This window comes from Hyla sarda, chromosome 6 (assembly GCF_029499605.1).
Source record: "Hyla sarda isolate aHylSar1 chromosome 6, aHylSar1.hap1, whole genome shotgun sequence".
Taxonomy (NCBI): Eukaryota; Metazoa; Chordata; class Amphibia; order Anura; family Hylidae; genus Hyla; species Hyla sarda.
In genome coordinates, this window is record NC_079194.1 from 287,767,003 (window position 1) to 287,789,117 (window position 22,115).

General features: G+C 45.4%; 1 protein-coding gene across 3 annotated transcripts in view; it reads left to right on the forward strand.

Moving 5' to 3' along the window:
* Positions 1-22,115, forward strand: part of CRY2 (cryptochrome circadian regulator 2) — a 52,396-nt gene that overhangs the window by 18,047 nt on the left and 12,234 nt on the right. For all 3 annotated transcript variants that reach the window (XM_056527611.1, XM_056527610.1, XM_056527612.1), the window contains exons 3-10: positions 3,409-3,551; positions 6,113-6,297; positions 9,465-9,553; positions 9,817-9,957; positions 11,562-11,873; positions 14,244-14,395; positions 18,132-18,334; positions 20,377-20,466. In XM_056527611.1, coding sequence (XP_056383586.1) covers positions 3,481-3,551; positions 6,113-6,297; positions 9,465-9,553; positions 9,817-9,957; positions 11,562-11,873; positions 14,244-14,395; positions 18,132-18,334; positions 20,377-20,466 — 1,243 coding nt within the window. In that variant the 5' untranslated portion in view covers positions 3,409-3,480. The remainder of the gene's footprint in view (positions 1-3,408; positions 3,552-6,112; positions 6,298-9,464; positions 9,554-9,816; positions 9,958-11,561; positions 11,874-14,243; positions 14,396-18,131; positions 18,335-20,376; positions 20,467-22,115) is intronic.

Below are 22,115 nucleotides of genomic sequence, written 5' to 3' on the forward strand. Positions count from 1 at the left end.
GCTTGGTCATGGCTCCCCAGCTGATCACCCTCCCTGAGTTAGTGACCATATACAGCACTTGGCTATTTTGGGAAGTCCCATATAGAGTGAATGAAGTGACAGTAGTCAGGCAGGGGTTTTGCAGCTCTAGCCATTTGGGGACAAGGGACCCCTGCTCTCTTGGTATCTGATTAGACGCTCTGTCAGTCTACGGTTTTCCTTGTTCCTGTTTTCTTGTCTCATTAATTTCTAGTTAATGTTTAATTAACGTCTTCCCACAAATGGAGGTATATGTACATCCACTGCGGGCTCCCGCTGTATGACGCGCAGCAGGTGAGCGCACATCATACCTGGTGGATCCCGGTGGCTATTAGCAACCAGGACCCACGTCTAATGCCAGACATCGTCGATCGGGCTGATGTCTGGCATTAACCCTTTAGATGCTGTGATCAAAGTTGTTTGCGGCATCTAAAAGCGGTTAATTCTGTTCCCGGCTAGCTCAGTGGGCTGATCGGGACTTGCTGCGGTTTCCCAATCAGCTGAGAGGACGGGGGAGGTGTCTTACCTTCCTCCCTGCCGTCCGATCGGTGCTCCAGGCTTTCAGTCAGCTTTGCCAGGCTGAAGCAATGGAGCAGCGATTACACTGATCAATGCTCTCCTATGGCATAGCATTGATCAGTGTACGCAATCTAAAGATTTGGGGGACTAAAAAAAAGTAGAAGAAAAAAAAAGGAAATAAATATGCATTAGCCCTTCCCTAATAAAAGTGTAAATCACTCCCCTTTTTCCCATTTTTCTAATAAAAAATTTAAAAAATAAATAAAATAAAACCTAAACATTTAAAATCTAATTTTAATTTAAAACGCCCGGTCAAAGGCGCAAGCGGAAAAAAATGAATTAAATGGGATCAGAAGGTGCCATCAAAATAAAAATGGTCCCGATAAAGACTTCTGATCGTGGCACAAAAAAATTAGCCCTTATACATCCCTATATATGGAAAAATAAAAAAGTTATAGGGGTCAGGAGTGGACAATTTTAAACATACTAATTTTGGTGCATGTACCGTATTTTTCGCCGTATAAGTCGCACTTTTTCTTCCCCAAAACTGGGGGGAAAAAGTCGGTGCGTCTTATACGGCGAATACACCCCTATCGCGGCGGTCCCTGCGCCCATCAACGGCCGGGACCCGCGGCTAATACAGGACATCACCGATCGCGGTGATGCCCTGTATTAACCCTTCAGACGCGGCGATCAAAGCTGACCGCCGCGTCTGAAGGGAAAGTGACACCAACCCGGCTGTTCAGTCGGGCTGTTCGGGACCGCCGTGATTTCACCGCGGCGGTCCCAAACAGCCGGACTGAATAGCCGGGTCAGTGCTTACAGGACACTGGGAGGGACCTTACCTGCCTCCTCGGTGTCTGCTCCGTTAAGGGATCCCCTGTATGGCCGGCGCTCTCCTTCCTCGTCATCACGTCGCGTACGTGTGTCGGCGTGCGTAGCGACGTGATGACGGCGACGGAGAGCGAGGATACCCGGCCAGCAGCAGAGACGTTCCCGAGGGACAGGGACACGGCGACAGAGCGACATCCAGGGCAGCTGTGACGGGTCCGGAGCGGCGGGACACGTGAGTATTACCTCCTATGCAGTGGTCTTCAACCTGCGGACCTCCAGATGTTGCAAAACTACAACTCCCAGCATGCCCGGACAGCCAACGGCTGTCCGGGCATGCTGGGAGTTGTAGTTTTGCAACATCTGGAGGTCCACAGGTTGAAGACCACTATTGGGTTCAAAATCTTAATTTTTTTTAGATTTTTGCACCTATAAATTGGGTGCGTCTTATACGCCGGTGCGTCCTATAGGGCGAAAAATACGGTAGTTATAATTTTTTAAAGTAGTAAAATAAAATAAAACCTATACAAATTGGGTATACTTGTAACCGTATGGACCTACAGAATAAAGATAAGGTGTCATTTTTACCGAAAAGTGCACTGCCTAGAATTTGAAGCCCCCAAAATTTACAAAATGGCTTTTTTATTTTAATTTCTTTCAATTTTGCCCCACAAATATTTTTTTTTTAATCTGGTTTTGACGTAGATTTGGTGGTGAAATGATTAATGATATTACTAAGTAAAATTGGTGACGCAAAAATCAAGCCCTCATATGGGTCAGTAGGTGGAATATTGAAAGTGTTTTGTCTTTTCCTCCTCACCTTCTAAAAATCCTAAGTGAAAAGAATGAAAATGGCCTGAGAGGGAAGGGGTTAAAGGGGGTACTCTGCTGCTCAGCATTTGGAACAAACTGTTCCGAACGCTGGAGCCGGCGCCGTGAGCTTGTGACGTCATAGCCCCGCCCCCTCATGATGTCATGTCACACCCCCTCAATGCAAGTCTATGAGGAAGGGGCGTGACCCTTATTCTTTTCTTCCCTGGACATTGGGGGAGATTTATCAAAACCTGTGCAGAGGAAAACTTGCCCAGTTGCCCGTAGCAACCAATCAGATCGCTTCTTTCATTTTTCACAGGCCTTCATAAAAATGAAAGAAGCAAGCTGATTGGTTGCTATGGGCAACTGGGCAAGTTTTCCTCTGCACAGGTTTTGATAAATCTCCCCCATTGACTTTAGTTGGGTTTTCTCATGAACATAACCTCTGTCTAATTTCTCCATAAGGGCATATTATAGACATCATATGGGGAGGGGGGTTCGCTTCCCAGTAGCCCCTTCTGTCAGACAGAATTAAAGGGGTTATCCAGGGAAAAACTTTTTTTTTATATATCAACTGGCTCCAGAAAGTCAAACAGATTTGTAAATTACTTCTATTAAAAAATCTTAATCCTTTCAGTACTTTTTAGCTGCTGAAGTTGAGTTGTTCTTTTCTGTCTAAGTGCTTTCTGATGACACGTGTCTCGGGAACTGTCCAGAGTAGAAGCAAATCCCCATAGCAAACCTCTTCTACTCTCTGCAGTTCCCGAGACGGACAGAGATGTCAGCAGAGAGCACTGTTGTCAGACAGAAAAGAACAACTCAACTTCAGCAGCTAATAATTATTGGTAGGATTAAGATTTTTTTAATAGAAGTAATTTACAAATCTGTTTAATTTTTTTTTTCCCTGGATAACCCCTTTAAGAGGAGAGCTTTTTTGCCAACCTATACTGGGTTCCTTGTTAAGTAGACAGCTATTTCTCTGAATGCCCACTAGTAATAGGACAGATGCCTGACTCCAATGTTTTCCAGCTTAATCACTTGTCTGGAAGGGATTTTGGGCTCACAACCCAGGGCCATCAGCTAAATCCTGAAAAATATGTCGCCAATGAGACAACCCCCTCTGATATTACTATAATACCATTTTACCATTACCCATGAGATTACCCGATCAGCTCTGCAGCCAGTTGTTCTATGGCGCGGGTGTAACTACTTGTCTTGTGTTGGCAGGAATGGGGCGTGAACCTGCTGACGTTCGAGTACGACTCGGAGCCGTTCGGTAAGGAGCGAGATGCGGCCATAATGAAGTTGGCCAAGGAAGCCGGTGTGGAGGTGATCGTGGAGAACTCGCATACTCTGTATGATTTGGACAAGTAAGTCATAGAAACATTACATTCCATATTGCTTACTTTAATCTGATTCTTGGAAAGCTGGGTGACAACAAAAAAAGTGCACCCTATAGGGCAGTGTTTTCTAACCATTTGCAAGACTACCACTCCCAGCATGCCCGGACAGCTTTGGGGCAGTGGGCACCCTATAGGGAATTTTGGTAAATATTTGGTACCGTATATACTCGAGTATAAGCCGAGTTTTTCAGCACAATTTTTCGTGCTGAAAACACCCCCCCTCGGCTTATACTCGAGTGAACTCTCCGCCCTCAGTAGTCTTCAACCTGCAGACCTCCAGATGTTTTAAAACTACAACTCCCAGCAAGCCCGGGCAGCCATCGGCTGTCCGGGCATGCTGGGAGTTGTAGTTTTGAAACATCTGGAGGTCCGCAGGTTGAAGACCACTGCGGCCTTTGACATCATCCAGCCCCCACCCTCTCACCCCCTTTTAGTTTTGTACTCGCCTCCGCTCGGCGGGGCGTTAGGGTGCACTGGTCCGAAGCTGCAGGACTGTCCGGTGGGGAGGTCGTCCGGTGGGATAGTCGTTCTGGGCTGTCCATCTTCACCGGGGGGGGGGCCTCTTCTCCGCACTTCAGGCCCGGCTCCGGAATAGTCACGTTGCCTTGATGACGACGCACAGGGACGTTCATTAGCAACGTCCCTCTGTGTCGTCGTCAAGGCAACGCCTCTATTCCGGGCCCGAAGAGCGGAGAAGAGGCCCGCCGAGAGGAGGGGAGTACAAAACTAAAGGGGGTGAGAGGGTGGGGGGGAGGCTGGATGATGTCGAAGGCTGCAGTGGTCTTCAACCTGCGGACCTCCAGATGTTTCAAAACTACAACTCCCAGACAGCCGATGGCTGCCCGGGCTTGCAGGGAGTTGTAGTTTTGAAACATCTGGAGGTCCGCAGGTTGAAGACCACTGTATCAGACATTGACAAGCGGTGATGATGAAGGGGGGGGGGGGGGGGGGGGGCTGATGACATGTGGTGATGATGAAGGGGGGGTGTGGGATGATGACAGGGTGATGATGATGAGGGTGTTAATGATGGGGGTCTGGATGATGACAGGGGGGATGATGTATTTCCCACCCTAGGCTTATACTCGAGTCAATATTTTTTTAATTATTTTTTATTTATTTTTTTCCTGGGATTTTGGGGTGAAATTTAGGGGCCTCAGCTTATATTCGGGTCGGCTTATACTCGAGTATATACGGTAAATAAGTATGCAATGTATTCCAGGCAGAATTCTTGATGATTTTTTTTTCCCCATTGAAGTCAATCGGACTTTTAAAGTGAGCAATAAAAATAATTAAAAAAAAAAGTCATCCGGACTTCTGCTGCACATTACGTTGCTCAGCCAAAACCGCTTTAATTTAGATTGCTCCTGCATACATCAGCTGGCTGTGGGCTTTACTGCCACCTAGTGGGTACCTCCTGCATTCGGTCACACAGCATGGCATGTGCTCGGGGGTGGGGGGGGTTCCACCCCACACATGCCGAGCAGGGTCCTACCGAGCTACAAACCTAATCACTGGCACAGTAAGGGGGGAAATGAAATATGGAAAGCTCCGTTGCATAAGCTGTTGTGGACGGCAGCCGAGAGGTCTGGCACAATGTTATGAGAATTCCCTCCACCGGGCTGGACAGCGGGGAGCGAGCATTGGTGTTATATAAATACACTGCACTGTCCCACAATGCTTCGCTGCCTCGTACCACTTGTGTGGGAAGCAGGTACAGCTCAGGAGATCAGGTCTGTTCCTGTAGGATTAATAGCTGGAACATTGTGTTATATGGAGTATACGTGGAAGGGGGAGGGAAGTCACCAGGGGTAACGAGCTGCAGTTTACATTACTATATATAAATACTAGATGAGTACCTGGTGTTGCCCAGAAAAGCAACAAAGAAGGAAGCTTTCGCCCCCCACGTCCCGCCCCCACGTCCCGCCCCCACGTCCCGCCCTCACATCCCTCCCTCACATCAATGAGACATCAATGGAGGGGGCGTGGTGTGATGTCACAAGGGGGCGTGGTCATGATGCCACGATCATGGTCGCTGCTCCAAGCCTTCTGAACCTGGTCGGCACATGTCGGCACATTCCTAGCGCCGATTTGATTGTGGCGGTGCCTGCTGCACGCGTGATGCGTAGAATATTCCATACTGTGAATGGGTTCGAGTGGAAGATTCCCGTACATGTTAAGAGCTCTTGATGCCGCAGATATAGCAGAGTTATTTTCGCCATTGAACTGTTTATGTTGTGCGCGGATCACATGATGGATTGCGTCACATTGCAAAATCGTCTCCGCTACATCTTTAGATTTGTCCAGTTGCTGACTATAAAACCAATGTTTACCAAAGATGTAACTCTTTTATTTATATGTGATTTCTGACCTATTGTTGTGGTGCACAGTGTTGCGCTCCATGTTTGTAGTGATGCACTTTTAACTCTTTGTGCCCTGATGGCTTGTCATATGAAGGTCTGGATGTTCTGCACACAGGATCTTACCCCTTGTCATTATGTCTTTTTTTTTTTTTTTCTTTTTTTTTGCAGAATCATCGAACTGAATGGTAACAGCCCTCCGCTAACTTACAAGAGATTTCAAGCCATCATCAGCCGCATGGAGCTTCCTCGTAGACCGGTGCCAACCATCACGAGACAGCAGATGGAGCCCTGCCAAGTAGAGATCAAGAGCACACATGACGAGACCTATGGGGTGCCCTCTTTGGAGGAACTTGGTGAGTTGCTAGCTTCCTATCCACCGTCTCCAATCGGTAGGGCTGGAGTGATATGGCCTAAAAATAAAAATCTCAATTGCTTACCTGTCGTTTTGAAAGATTTTTAAAAACCCGGCTGTTTTTTTTTTTTGCTTAAAGGGGTACTCCGCCCCTAGACATCTTATCCCCTATCCAAAGGATAAGGGGATAAGATGTCAGATCGCCGGGGTCCCGCTGCTGGGGACCCCAGGGATCGCTGCTGCAGCACCCCGCTATCATTACTGCACAGAGCGAGATCGCTCTGCACGTAATGACGGGCAATACAGGGGCCAGAGCATCGTTACATCACGGCTCCGCCCCTCGTGACGTTACGGCCCACCCCCATCAATACAAGTCTATGGGAGGGGGGTATGGCGGTCGTCACGCCCCCTGCCATAGACTTGCATTAAGGGGGCGGGCCGTGATGTCATGAGGGACGCAGCCATGACGTCACGCTGCTCCGGCCCCTGTATCGCCCGTCATTACGCACAGAGCGAACTCGCTCTGTGCAGTAATGATGGCGGGGTGCCGCAGCGGCGATCCCCGGGGTCCCCAGCAGCGGGACTGCGGCGATCTGGATAGGTGATAAGATGCCAGGGGTGGAGTACCCCTTTAACACTTTAGAGTGGTGACAAGGTGATTTTAGGCAGCTCACTGCTGCTCTTGAGAGACCCCCTCCATGGTGCACAGCTGTTTATCATTCTATCCATTTCAGGGGGCAGTTTGGCAATAGAATACACACAGACACTTACTCCCTTAATTGTCTGTAAAGTAAAAATCAAGTTCTCAGGCGCTGATCAGATGCAGTAGGTAAGCAAGGACCCAAAGTTATTGTCCAAAAAGCTGATTTATTAGCACAAACGTAACGCATTTCCAGTCCGGAATGGACCCTTCGTCAGACAGGTGCATCCCTTAATTGTCTGTCAAATTACAGCACATACTTCACTCTACTATGCCGTGACATAGTGCTGGTGAAAGTGCACTGCACAGACTGGCATTGTGCTGAGGCATGATTCACATTGCTTTTGTGCTCTGTACCATACTGGGTCTTTTTGGCTCCTTTTTGTTGTTGTTGCGGGAAACAGCCCCAAAACGGGTCTGAGCACAACTGAAACCACCAGGTCCCAACGAATCCTATTGACTTGAATGGGGGTCCATCGAGGATCTGGTAGTTTAGCTGAGGAAAAAAAAATTGTGCGTATGCTTTTTTTTTTTTTATTTTTTATTTTTTTTTCTGCTAAACTCCTGTGGTTTCAATATACTGGATCAGGATGGCAATGTGAAGGAGCCCTTACACAGTAAACTACTATAAATGGCTTGTGGAGGCAGAAAGGGTTATGGATGGACTTTGCAAGGGGCTATGCGAGCAGAATGGAAAGTAACATCATCTGCACAGCAAGGGGGGAGTTACACTAAGCACTGAATTGCTGTTGAGATCAGAAGGAAGCCTTTTATGGACAGTGCAGATATTCTGAAGGATTGTGAAGGATTGCCTCATCTTTCATGCACACAGCCCTCCTCCTCTCCTGCACATAACACGTGCTAAGACCCGCCCCCCTCCCCCACTTCCTGTGTTCTATCCTGATCTAGCTGCTTGTAAAGACAGATTTCTCCTAAAAACCAGCAGTAGAGAGCAAATTGCTGGGTATGGAATCATTTATGGCAATGTGCTTTCAGGTAGATATGGGCAAAGCTGTATGTCTGACATTGGGACATTTACATTGCTAAAACAGTTTGAGTACTATATGGCAGGAACTATAGTAAATACTCTTAGTAGCTGGCTCTGTTTGTTGAGCGGTTGCCTCTTTGTTGCTGGCACTACCACTGGCAACTATTAGGCAAAATGGTACTATTACCACCATTATTTTGTCCAACAGTAGCCACGTGAAATGTCAGCCACAAAGTGGCACCCAGTCATTAAAGGGGTTCTTCAGGAAAAAACTTTTTTTCATATATCAACTGGCTCCAGAAAGTTAAACAGGTTTGTAAATTGCTTCTATTTCTATAAAAAAAAAAAAATCTTAATCCTTTCAGTACTTATGAGCTGCTGAAGTTGAGTTGTTCTTTTCTAAGTGCTCTCTGATGACACCTGTCTCGGGAATTGTCCAGTGTAGAAGCAAATCCCCATAGCAAACCTATTCTACTCTGTGCAGTTCCTGAGACAAGCAGAGATGTCAGCAGAGAGCACTGTTGCCAGACAGAAAAGAACAACTCAACTTCAGCAGCTGGTAATTATTGGAAGGATTAAGATTTTTTTTTTTATAGAAGTCATTTACAAATCTGTTTAACTTTTCTGCAGCCAGTTGATATAAAAAATGTAAGTTTTTTTTCCTGAAATACTCCTTTTAAATAGCGCCAGTTATTAGAGATTAGCGAACTTACAGTAAATTCGATTCGTCACGAACTTCTCGGCTCGGCAGTTGATGACTTTTCCTGCATAAATTAGTTCAGCTTTCAGGTGCTCCGGTGGGCTGGAAAAGGTGGATACAGTCCTAGGAAAGAGTCTCCTAGGACTGTATCCACCTTTTCCAGCCCACCGGAGCACCTGAAAGCTTAACTGCTGAGCCGAGAAGTTCGTGACGAATCGAATTTACTGTAAGTTCGCTCATCTCTACCAGTTATGTAGCAGTGACAGCTTCACAGGAGTATATTGGAGTCTGGACTCGGCAACTCCATTACTTTTTGACCCCAGGTAGATGCCGTCCAGCTGGAAAGCGGAGATTTTAAAAGGCAGTCCTGGAAAAAGATGGAGGCAGACCCTCGTGAAGGTTCTGATGATGCCGTGCGTTGGGGCCATGTGTCGTCGCTGCTGCAGGATTTGGGGTAGATGCTTTATAGTGCAGTAGGGTGGCGGTATAGTCTGTGACTGTGTTGCTTATAGACAGTGTGGGGTTGCCATATACCAGTGTTTCCCAACCAGGGTGCCTCCAGCTGTGGCGAAACTACAACTCCCAGCATGCCCGGACAGCCGAAGGCTGTCCGGGCATGCTGGAAGTTGTAGTTTCGCCACAGCTGGAGGCACCCTGGTTGGGAAACACTGCCATATACTGACCTAAATGTTGCTGAAGTGTACATCCCACCTGTAGCAGCATCACAAGTCACGTTATAAGAATCGTCCAATATAAATCATGTACCTTCTTTTACATCAGGCTTCCAGTGCGAGAACCTACAGGCTGGAGTATGGCCGGGAGGAGAAACGGAAGCTCTGGCTCGTCTGGACAGACACCTGGAACGGAAGGTATACGCGACCGTAGTTCTTCTAAAAACCTGATGTCCAGTTTGGCAGATTTTTTAAATCTTTTCACATACACATATAGCAGAGCCGAGTTTGTTATGCCAATTGTTATGCCAATCGTAGGTTATCTGTGATTTTCATAGGCCTAAATTCATCAATGACAAGTTCAACTCTGCTACAAGTTTTTGTGTCGGAGTCATGATGCCAACCAATGAAGACTGGCCTAGTTTGGACTGAAACCGATTTGTGCCCCTCTGTTTTTCCAGGCATGGGTGGCAAATTATGAGCGACCACGAATGAATGCCATTTCTTTGCTGGCGAGCCCTACAGGTCTGAGTCCTTACCTGCGGTTTGGCTGTCTGTCCTGCCGCCTCTTCTACTACAGACTGAAGGAGTTGTATCAGAAGGTGAGAGGTGGGATTTATATGGGGCCCTTAAAAAGTATTTAGTCAGCCACCAATTGAGCAAGTTTTCCCACTTAAAGATGAGAGTCCTGTAATTTTCATCATAGGTTATAACCTCAACTATGAGAGACAGAATGAGAAAAAAAAAATCCATAAAATCACATTGTCTGATTTATGGTGGAAAATAAATATTTGGTCAATAACAAAAGTTCATCTCAATACTTTGTTATATACCCTTTATTGGTAATGATGGAGGTCAAACGTTTTCTGTAAGTCTTCACAAGGTTTTCACCCACTGTTGCTGGTAGTTTGGCCCATTCCTCCATGCAGATCTCCTCTAGAGCAGTGATGTTTTGGGGCTGTCGCTGGGCAACACGGACTTTCAACTCCTTCCAAAGGTTATTTATGAGGTTGAGATCTGGAGACTGGCTAGGGCACTCCAGGACCTTGAAATGCTTCTTACGAAGCCACTCCTTCATTACTCAGGGGTGTGTTTGGGATCATTGTCATTCTGATAGACCCAGCCACGTTTCATCTTTAATGCCCTCGCTGATGGAAGGAGGTTTTCACTCAAAATCTCACGATACATGGCCCCATTCATTCTTTCCTTCACACGGATCAGTCGTCCTGGTCCCTTTGCTGAAAAACAGCCCCAAAGCATGATGTTTCCACCCCCATGCTTCACAGTAGATATGGTGTTCTTTGGATGCAACTCAGCATTCTTTCTCCTCCAAACACGACAAGTTGAGTTTTTACCAAAAAGTTCTACTTTGGTTTCATCTGACCATATCACATTGTCCCACTACTCTTCTGGATCATCCAAATGCTCTCTAGCAAACTTCAGATGGGCCCGGACATGTACTGGCTTAAGCAGGGGGACACGTCTGGCACTGCATGGATTTAGTCCCTGGCGGTGTAGTGTGTTACTGATGGTAGCCTTTGTTACTTTGGTCCCAGCTCTCTGCAGGTCATTCACTAGCTGTGTCGTCGTCCCCCCCCCCCCCACCGTGTGGTTCTGGGATTTTTGCTCACTGTTCTTGTGAACACTTCGACACTAGGGGGTGAGATCCTCCGTGGAGCCCCAGATTAAGGGAGATTATCAGTGGTCTTGTGTGTCTTCTATTTTCTCATAATTGCTCCCACAGTTGATTTCTTCACACCAAGCTGTTTGCCTATAGCAGATTCAGTCTTCCCAGCCTGGTGCAGGTCTACAATTTTGTTTCTGGTGTCCTTCAACAGCTCTTTGGTCTTGGCCATAGTGGAGTTTGGAGTGTGACTGTTTGAGGTTGTGGACAGGTGTCTTTTTATACTCATAAGTTCAAACAGGAGCCATTAATACAGGTAAAGAGTGGAGGACACAGGAGACTCTGTTTTCAAATAAATTCTTTAAAAATCAGCCAATGTGATTTTTGGGATTTATTTTTTTTCTCAATATGTCAAATTTACAGGCCTCTGTCATCTTTTTAAGTGGGAAAACTTGCACAATTGGTGGCTGAATACTTTTTTGCCCCACTGTACCTTGTTGATGATGATGATGATGATGATGATGATGATGATGATGATGATGATGATGATGATTTCTTACCACCTTGGCTCTCTATTGCCAGGTGAAGAAAAACAGCCCTCCCCCTCTGTCCCTGTACGGCCAGCTCCTCTGGAGGGAGTTCTTCTATACGGCGGCCACTAACAACCCCAAGTTTGACCAAATGGAAGGGAATCCAATCTGTGTGCAAATTCCCTGGGACCGCAACCCGGAGGCCCTCGCCAAGTGGGCAGAAGGGAAGACGGGGTTCCCGTGGATTGATGCCATTATGACACAGCTGAGACAAGAAGGCTGGATCCATCACCTGGCGAGGCATGCTGTCGCCTGCTTCCTGACACGGGGAGATCTATGGAACAGCTGGGAATGTGGAGTTAAGGTTAGTGTCCAGAGTGGCGTTTCCCAACCAGGGGTGCCTCCAGCTGATGTAAAACTATAACTCCCAGCATGCCTAATATTACTGCAGAAACCTTTGACCCTCTAATTTATAGGGACATAGAAGCATAGAATGTGTCGGCAGATAAGTATTCGGCCCATCTAGTCTGACCAATAATCTGAATTCTATGAATAGTCCCTGGCCCTATCTTAAATGAAGGATAGCCTTATGCCTATCTTATATGAAGGATAGCCTTATGCCTATCCCTATCTTATATGAAGGATAGCCTTATGCCTATCCCTATCTTATATGAAGGATAGCCTTATATCTATCCCTATCTTATATGAAGGATAGCCTTATGTCTATCCCTATCTTGTATCAAGGATAGCCTTATAATAGCCTTATATCTATCCCTATCTTTTAGGAAGGATAGCCTTATGTCTATCCCTATCTTATATGAAGGATCATCTTAGGCCTATCCCTATCTTATATGAAGGATAGCCTTATGCCTATCCCTATCTTATATGAAGGATAGCCTTATGCCTATCTCTATCTTATATAAACTATAGCCTTATACCTATCCCTATCTTATATGAAGGATAGCCTTATGCCTATCCCTATCTTATATGAAGGATAGCCTTATGTCTATGCCTATCTTATATGAAGGATAGCCTTATGTCTATCCCATACATGCTTAAACTCCTTCACTGTATCTGAGCTTCCGGCATTGCAGGAAGACTATTCCATGCACCCACTACTCTCTCAGTAAAGTAATACTTCCTGATATTACTGCAGAATTCTTTCCCCTCTAATATAAAACTATGTCACCCGCACTACTAGCCTGTACCAACAAGTTTGTGCGGGAGACACTGATAAGTTCATTTTCGCCGTAGATCGTATATTTACGTCCGTGGCCAGCTCCCAATCTGTGAAGCGTGCTCAGAATCTGAGTGCGCTTCGTATTTGTGGGGTCCCGGCTGCTATCAGCAATCAGGACCCGCGGCTAATACCGTCCATTGCCGATCGGGCTGATGTCCGGTATTATCCCTTTAGACGCCGCGATCAAAGTTGATTGCGCCGTCTAAAACGGGAGAAATCAATACCGGCTAGCTCAGCGGAGCTGTTCGGGACCGCCGCGGTGAAATTGGGGCGTCCCGAACAGCTGAGAGGACAGCTGGAGGCTCCCTACCTGGTTCCACGCTGTCCGATCAGCGTTTAATTACTCCAAGCCTGAGATCCAGCCATCCAAGCGCAGATAACACTGATCAGTGCTATGTTATTGCATAGCATTGAACAGTGCCTGCAATCGGTGTGTGCAGTGTTATAGTGTTGTGGGGGCTATAACATTGCAAGAAAAAAAAGTGTAAAAAAAAAAAGTAAATAAAGGTCATTTAACCCCTTCCCTAATAAAAGTTTGAATCGCCCCCCATTTCCCATTTAAAAAAAAAAACTGTGTTAATAAATATAAATGTCCGAACTATAAAAATATATAGTTAGTTAAACCCCACGGTCAATGGCGTACGCGCAAAAAAATTGCTAAGTCCAAAACAGTGTATTTTTGGTCACTTTTTATTCCATAACATTTTTTTATAAAAAGTGATCAAAAAGTCCGATCAAAACAAAAATGGTGCCGCTAAAAACTTCAGATCACGGTGCAAAATATGAGTCCTCATACCACCCGTACATGGAGAAATGTAAAAGTAATAGGGGTCAGAAGATGACAATTTTAAACGTATAAATTTTCCTGCATGTAGTTATGATTTTTTTCAGAAGTACGACAAAATAAAACCTATATAAGTAGGGGATCATTTTAATTGTATGGACCCACAGAATAAAGATAAGGTGTCATTTTTACTGAAAAATGTACTACGTAGAAACGGAAGCCCCCAAAATTTGTCAACTAATGTCATTACAAAGTAGAATTGGTGGCGCAAAAAATATGCCGTCATATGGATTTTTAGGTGCAACATTGAAAGGGTTTTTTTTAAAGGTAAGGAGGAAAAAACGAAGGTGCAAAAACATAAAAACACTTGGTCTTTAAGCGGTTAAGTATGACCCCCCCCCCCCCCCCAACAATTCTCTGAATTAAGAGGGTCCACTGCTCTCTGTACACGGTCTACACTATATCACTGAAATCATAAGATTGAGCCATGTCCAATGGCCGATACTTTAGTCCCCGCACCACAGAGTTTTTGGGGATTTGGTGGAGGGGGATTTCATGCCATAATGTCACTTGATAAACATCATTGGGATTCCCCTTTAAATATAGGCTAAGGTTAGCCCTGCAGGACACGAAGTGCAGTCGGTTGAATGGTGTTTTCTTACATTGTACCTTCTTCATGTAAGTGATTTGTGATTGGTCTTCTCGTCTAGGTGTTTGATGAGCTGCTCCTGGATGCGGACTTCAGTGTGAACGCCGGCAGCTGGATGTGGCTCTCGTGTAGCGCGTTCTTCCAGCAGTTCTTCCATTGTTACTGTCCTGTGGGCTTTGGAAGACGGACAGACCCTAGTGGAGACTTTGTCAGGTATGACGGGTACATGATGGCTACACATTATACCATTTATATTCTTGATTAGCCAATAAAAAATGTACATAGTGACCATGCCCACACTTTTTTTAACCAGAAAAAATGGCATAAGTGAATCAAGGCAAACAGAGAATGGCGCACGTGTATGTGTATTGTGGCTTATTGTATTGCCGCGATCCATCGTTTCATTGGTACCATTTTTGTTTTGATGGGCCTTCTTGATTTCTGTTTGTTAATTTTTTTCTGGTATATGAGGTGCCCAAAAATCTGCAATTCTGGAAGAAGGTATTTAATTTTTTTAACGCCATTCACCGCAAAGTTTCATTAACCTTATATTTTAATAGTTCAAACATTTCTGCACGTGTCGATACCAAATTTATTTTTTATTTTTTGTTTGCAATATTTTATTTGAAAAATGGGAAAAGGTGGGTGATTTCAACTTTTATTAGGGAAGGGGCTTAGTCACATTTACTACCTTTTAAAGGGGTACTCCCCACTCCCCCAGAGTTCGCAACATTTTGTTCCGATCTCTTGGGAGGGGGGGGGGGGGGTCTCAACGTCACGGCCATGCCCCTCATGCCACGCCTCATCCCATAGACTTGCAAAGAAGGGGCGTGGCGTGACTTCACTAAGGGGGGTGCCAGGGACGTCACAACCCCTGCAGCCCGCACCCAGCATTCGGAACAAAATGTTCCTAACGCTGGGGCAGTGGGGTACCCCTTTAACAATGCTGTGCCATAGACATATATCATTGTTATCGGCACTCTGCTTATACAGGCTCCGCCCATCATCTCGGGTAATCGGGACCCCGCGATTACTCCACGGAGGTCCCAATCAGCACCCCAAACCCACCAGCACCAATAATTTTGAATTTAGATCCCACTATCAAAGCTGATCCCTGGATCTAAAAGGGTTAATCTATAAAGCGAGCGCAGCTTCATAACGTAAATATGCGTAACTTTGTGTTAATGTGTTCCTGCCTATGACGTACATAAACCTCATTGGGTGTCACTTGTTTCATCCTGTCAGAACCACAGGCACAGGCTTTCCTATCACAACCATCAATAAATCTTACTTGTATCTTGAGCCGGGAATGGCTACGTACATCAGTGGGGCGGTCCCCAGTGCTGACAGATCTCTCTCTTTTTGCATGTAGAGAGCGATCAGCCAATCGGGGCTGGCGGACCACCCCACTGACATAGAGTACTGTACTTGTCCCATGGGCCGTATTACGTCTTGTAGATTGGCGCATGTTTACTGAACCTATACTGGTGGCCACTATGGAAGAGCCGAGGTATGTGCTCTCAAATCACCTAAGTGCAAGTAAAAAGTGCACGATGATGCGTTCCATCGCAAGCACTTCTCCAACAGGAGAGAGACCCCCAACAAACCAAAACCCTTCACCTACGAGCCAAAAGGCACCTGCAAGGTTCCAGGTACAATGTCCCCTTTCGCCAAAGCTACTCAGGGACCAAAAAGAGTTCCTGGCGAACAAATAGGCGTTAACCAAGTTGCCACTTTGGAAACAGTAAAACCGGTTTGGCATTCCTGCAGGAATCCCACGGGGTAAGGCAGAGAGGTGAGGAACCTGATGGCCACACACACTTCCCCTAGACCGGCAGAAGGGCTACTGCATCCTGCCAATCCTGTGTACAAAGAAAAACACAAAACGTGGCACAGTGATATACAAAAAAATAATAAATAAGTGGACGAGTGCAGATATACTGCCCGGTCATCCGGCCGGATCTACAAAAATTTCCCTGATCCTAGCCAGAAGGCCGGGATACCAAGGGTGAGTGCCAAAGGTGAAGAGTAATGGTGCAGTGCGTTCACTCAGTGAGCTAGAACACCACTCCCTGAGGCACAGAAGTACCTCGGCTCTACACCCCTCTACCTCATGGCGAGACCCGGAGGAAACAGGTCACATCAGGACAGCCGTTGAGCTGATTACGTGGCACCAGCCCCGGAACACCCCGGTACACCTGCTCCTCCATGCAGCATCCATCCTACATCAATGGCAAAGACTAAACCACTGATAAGAACAGATACTACACTTGATCTTAGTAGCTAGGCGCCACTATGGTTGACTGGAAAGCTGCATGAACGATCGCTGGGTCATTCGTTCGGCCGCCGGGGAGATGTACAGCTGACAAGTGATTATTTCTAAGGGAGTCACAACAAAGCGATCAGCAAAAGAACAAGCTGGAACTATTACACAGGGCAATTTTTCCCAACCAGGGTGCCTCCAGATGGTGCAAAACTACAACTCCTAGCATGCCCGGACAGCCTTTGACATCCTGGGTCTGGATGATGATCGAGGCCGCAGTGGTCTTCAACCTGCGGACCTCCAGATGTTTCAAAACTACAACTCCCATCATGCCCGGACATGCTGGTAGTTGTAGTTTTGGTACATCTGGAGGTCCGCAGGTTGCAGACCACTGTTAAATCAGACATTGACAAGTGGTGATGATGACAGGGGGATGATGATAGGCGGGGATGATGAAGGGGGGATGATGACAGGGTAATGATGACAGGCGGTGATGATGAAGGGGGGTGTGGGATGATGACAAGGGGATGATGATGATAGGCGGGGATGATGACAGGATGATGATGAGGGTGTTAATGACGGGGGTCTGGATGATGACGGGGGATGATGTATTTCCCACCCTAGGCTTATAGTCGAGTCAATAACTTTTCCTGGGTTTTTGGGGTGAAATTAGGGGTCTCGGCTTATATTCTGGTCGGCTTACACTCGAGTATATACGTTAGAAAAAGCTTGTTATCCAACAAAAGCCTCATTATCATAAGAAAGAAAGTGTAAAGGAACTTGTGATTGGTAATAAAGTTATACACCATGAGCCACCGGGGGTTCCTTAGCCAATAAACTTACACTTAGAGTGTTGCCATATAAAAGAGCTGTAATCTATTTTGGGGTATGATTTTCTCCTGCGGAGCTGTTTCTCTGCTTTTAAGAGATCATCCACCTGTATCGATACATTTGCATTAAATCTGTCTGATAATCAACACGGCTGGAGTTGACTGATCACAGGGAGAAAAAGATCTTAACCCTTCCTATCTTGCTTCTCCTAAAAGAATTAAAGGAAATGTTTATATATAATCTCAACTGGTTCCAGAAAGTTAAACAGATTTGTAAATTACTTCTATTAAAAAAAATCCTAATCCTTTCAGTACTTATGAGCTGCTGAAGTTGAGTTGTTCTTTTCTGTCTAAGGGCTCTCTGATGACACCTGTCTCGGGAACCGCCCAGTTAAGAAGCAAATCCCAATAGCAAATCTCTTCTACTCTGTGCAGTTCCTGAGACAAGCAGAGATGTCAGCAGAGAGCACTGTTGCCAGACAGAAAACAACAACTCAACTTCAGTAGCTGATAATTATTGAAAGGATTAAGATTTTTTTAATAGAAGTAATTTACAAATCTGTTTAACTTTCTGGAGCCAGTTGATATAAAAAATTAAAAGTTTTTTCCTGGAATACCCCTTTAAGGTTTTTTATGATAGAAGTAATTTACAAATCTATTTAACTTTCTGGAGCCAGTTGATGTATAAAAAAATAAAAAATAAAATTTTTTTTTTTCTAGAATACCCCTTTAAATTCACTATCTAGGAATGTCTGATCGCTGCCTGTAAGCAAGGATCATAGTGCAGCGTTATTCAGAGGAACAATGCATGCTGGGAGGGAGACTGCAGCTCACTCCATGATTCTTTTCTTTGCAGACGATACTTGCCGGTGCTGAAGGGTTTCCCGTCCCGTTACATATACGAGCCGTGGAATGCTCCGCCGTCTGTTCAGAAAGAAGCCAAATGCATTATCGGAGTGGACTATCCTAAACCCATTGTGAATCACGCAGAAGCCAGCAGGCTGAACATCGAGCGCATGAAACAGACCTACCAGCAGCTGTCCCGCTACAGAGGCCTCTGTGAGTATCTGCCATGTGTTTACAGTCTGCCAGTATAGACTCTCCATAGAGGGGTTAGCTGCATTAGTGCGGTCACCCCAAATAGTCAGCCAAGGGCGCTGTCATAATAAAAAAATAAAACTTTTGATATGTTGTAAAGATATATCAAATGTTTTGATCGATCGGGGTCTGAGTTTACGAGAATGAGTCGGGAGAAGTGCGCGCGTAGCACGTTCTATGCTGGTTCTGTTTCAGATGACCAGGATGGACTCTTAACCCCTTTAACGACCACGGACGTAAAGGTACATCCCGGTGCGGATGTACTTGGCGCACCAGGATGTATATTTACGTCCTGTGTATGACCACTGCGAGGATCGGAGCGGTGTTCGCATCAAACACTGCAGGTCCCGGCGGCAATCAGCAGCCAGGGACCCGCCGGTAATGTCGGACATCCCCGATCGCGCGGATGTCCGCCATTAACTCTTCAGATGCCGTGATCAATACAGATCGCGGCAATGCGCATGTTAAAATTGATGATCGGATCACCCGCAGCTCTGCGGCGGGGGTCCGACCATCTGTAATGGCGGCCGGAGGTCACCTCACCTGGCTCCGGCCGTCTCCTCTGGTCTTCTGCTCAGGTCTGAGATCGAGCAGACCAGAGCAGAAGATCACCGATAATACTGTGTGACACTGCTATGTCCTATGCATAGCACTGAACAGTATTAGTAATCAAATGATTGCTATAGATAGTCCCCTATGGGGACATAAAAAGTGTTTAAAAAAAATAAAAATAAAAAAGGGAAAAATCGGAAATGAAAATTGTCCCTTTTTCTCATTTGACCCCCAAAAAGAGTAAACATTTTTTTTTTTTATTCCAAATTTTTTTTATAAAAAGTGATCTAAAAGTTTTATGTATTCAAATGTGGTATTGATAGATAGTACAGATGACGGCGCAAAAAAGAGCCCTCATACCGCCATCTATACGGAAAAATGAAAAAGCCACCTCCCGTAGACATTGAGGGGCATGGCCGTGATGTCACGACCCCCGCAGTCTGCATTGGAGCTGTGTAGAACCCCTTTAATGTAATTTTATGGGGCCGTCTAGGCCTCCTAGATACAGAGCAGTGAGAGAAGCTCGCGGGTGCACCCTCCTCTCCCAATCCTCAATGGTCAGTGTCTGACCCCGACCGATAAAGGCTTTTAACATGTCTCTAGGAATTGTCAGAAGATCCTTCTATAGGCAGGTACACTTTTTAAAGGGGTACTTCGAGGAAATAAAATGTATTACCCATCCACTGGGGGCCACTGCTACTCACCTCTCCTCTGCGCGCCAGCCTACATCCTCGGAGAAGGGCTTCAGTGACGTCTCCGCTCAGCAACTCACCGGTTGAGCTTAGACCCCGGCTGAGCCAGTGATTACCTGGTCGAGCCGTCACTCTTGGTGGGCTATTTTCCACTGTATAATTGCAGCTTGGTCTTATTCATTAGGATGGGGAAGAGCTGCAATACCAAATACAGCCCATGAGTGGCGATGTTTATGAAGAATGAAACAAAAGACAGACAGCGCTCCGTAGAGTGATACCGTTGTTTCACAAAAATAGCTCAGGTGGATTTCACACTTACCAAAATGGGTTCCACTCCACCAAGTGTTACAATGGATAAGTGTAGAAATCAAAGAAGATAAGGTGTCCGCAGCCACTCCACGTCTCGTAAAATGCAGATACAACAGGGGTAGAACTCCAAGGTGTGGACGGGATGAAAGTGCGCTCGACAACCAGGTAGCTAGACCAAACGTTTATTCACCCATAATGCACCGCGTTTCGCAGCACAGCTGCTTCATCAGACATCGCCTGATGAAGCAGCTGTGCTGCGAAACGCGTTGCATTATGGGTGAATAAACATTAGGTCTAGCTACCTGGTTGTCGAGCGCCCTTTCATCGCGTCCACACCTTGGAGTTCTACTCCTGTTGTATCTGATGTTTATGAAGAGGAAAAAGAGGCAACAATCTCCATGTGTGATTTTTTAAAATTTTTTTTATAACTCTGTTGTCTTTCTGTTTTAGGTATACTGGCATCTTCTCCGTCATGTCCAGAAGATCTCGGGGGCCCGATCAGCGACCTTTCTGCTCCTCATCCGGCATTTGTCGAGCCAGGTGAGAACACTCAAAAATCCACACCAAAAATCATACTAAATTTGTGACAATGCAAAATCCTTACTGAGCGTGATCCGTCATAATTAGAGATGAGCGAAATTACAGTAAATTCGATTCGTCACGAACTTCTCGGCGGTTGCTGACTTTTCCTGCATAAATTAGTTCAGCTTTCCGGTGCTCCGGTGGGCTGGAAAAGGTGGATACAGTCCTAGGAAAGAATCTCCTAGGACTGTATCCACCTTTTCCAGCCCACGGGAGCACCTGAAAGCTGAACTAATTTATGCAGGATAAGTCATCAACTGCCGAGCCGAGAAGTTCGTGACTAATCGAATTTACTGTAAGTTCGCTCATCTCTAGTCATAATGTCTGGTTCTGCATTGGCATACCGCTTATATCAGTGTTTGCCGAGCAGGGTGCCGCCAGCTGTTGCAAAACTACAACTCCCAGCATGCCCGGCAGCCGTTAAACTGGACCAGGGCGTACAGGTACGCCCTGAGTCCTAAAAGCGCAACTGTGAACATATTTTGACCGCCCCGACCACTATAATGAATTTAGCAAATTTTGGAAGGTTTAGTTTTCACCCCGTACAATTTATGGTAACATTGATATGTTTTCTTTGTTCTTTGGGTCAATACGATTAAATTGATACCCACGATTACATACTTTTCTATTATTGTACCGCTTAAAAAAAAAATCTAACTTTTTAACCAAATTAGTACGTTTAAAATCCTTCTATTTTGACGACCTATAACCTTGTCATTTTTCCGTATAAGCGGCAGTATAAGGGCTAGTTTTTTTGCACCGTGATCTGTACTTTTTTATTGATACCACATTTGCATATATAAAACTTTTAATAAGTTTTTTATTAAAAAAATTTGGAATATGATGTGACAAAAAAGGCACGATTTTTGACTATTTTATACGTTTACACCGTTCACCGTACTGGATCTTTAGCATTATATTTGGATAGTTATGACATTTACGCACTTGGTGATACCAAATATATTTATTCATTTTTTTTATTTTTTTACACTTTTTGGGGGCATAAAATGGGAAAAAGGTACATTTTACATTTTTATTGGGGATGGGGATTTTTCAAAATTTTTTTTACTTTCATTTTTTTATTTTTAATATTTAACTTTTTTTTTTTTTTTTACACTTATGTCCCCATAGGGGACTATCTATAGCAATCATTTGATTGCTAATACTGTTCAGTGCTATGCATAGGGCATAGCACTGATCTGTATTATCGGTCATCTTCTGCTCTAGTCTGCTCGATCTCAGACCAGAGCAGGAGATGCCGGGCGACGTCCATAGTCAGGTGAGGGGACCTCCATCCGCCTTTATGAATGATTGGATACTCGCGGCAGCTCTGCAGGCGATCCGATCATCCATTTTTCTGACCGCGCTGCGGCAGATGCCGTGATCTGTATTTATCACAGCATCTGAGGGGTTAATGGCGGACATCAGCACCAACGCTCATGTCCGCCATTACTGGCTAATAGCAGCTGGGACCTGCCGTGCATGACCCTAGCACACCCGTACAGGAGGTAAATGTGCGTTAAAGGGGTTAAAACTTTTTTTTATATATCAACTGGCTCCAGAAAGTTAAACAGATTTGTAAATTACTTTTATTAAAAAATCTTAAT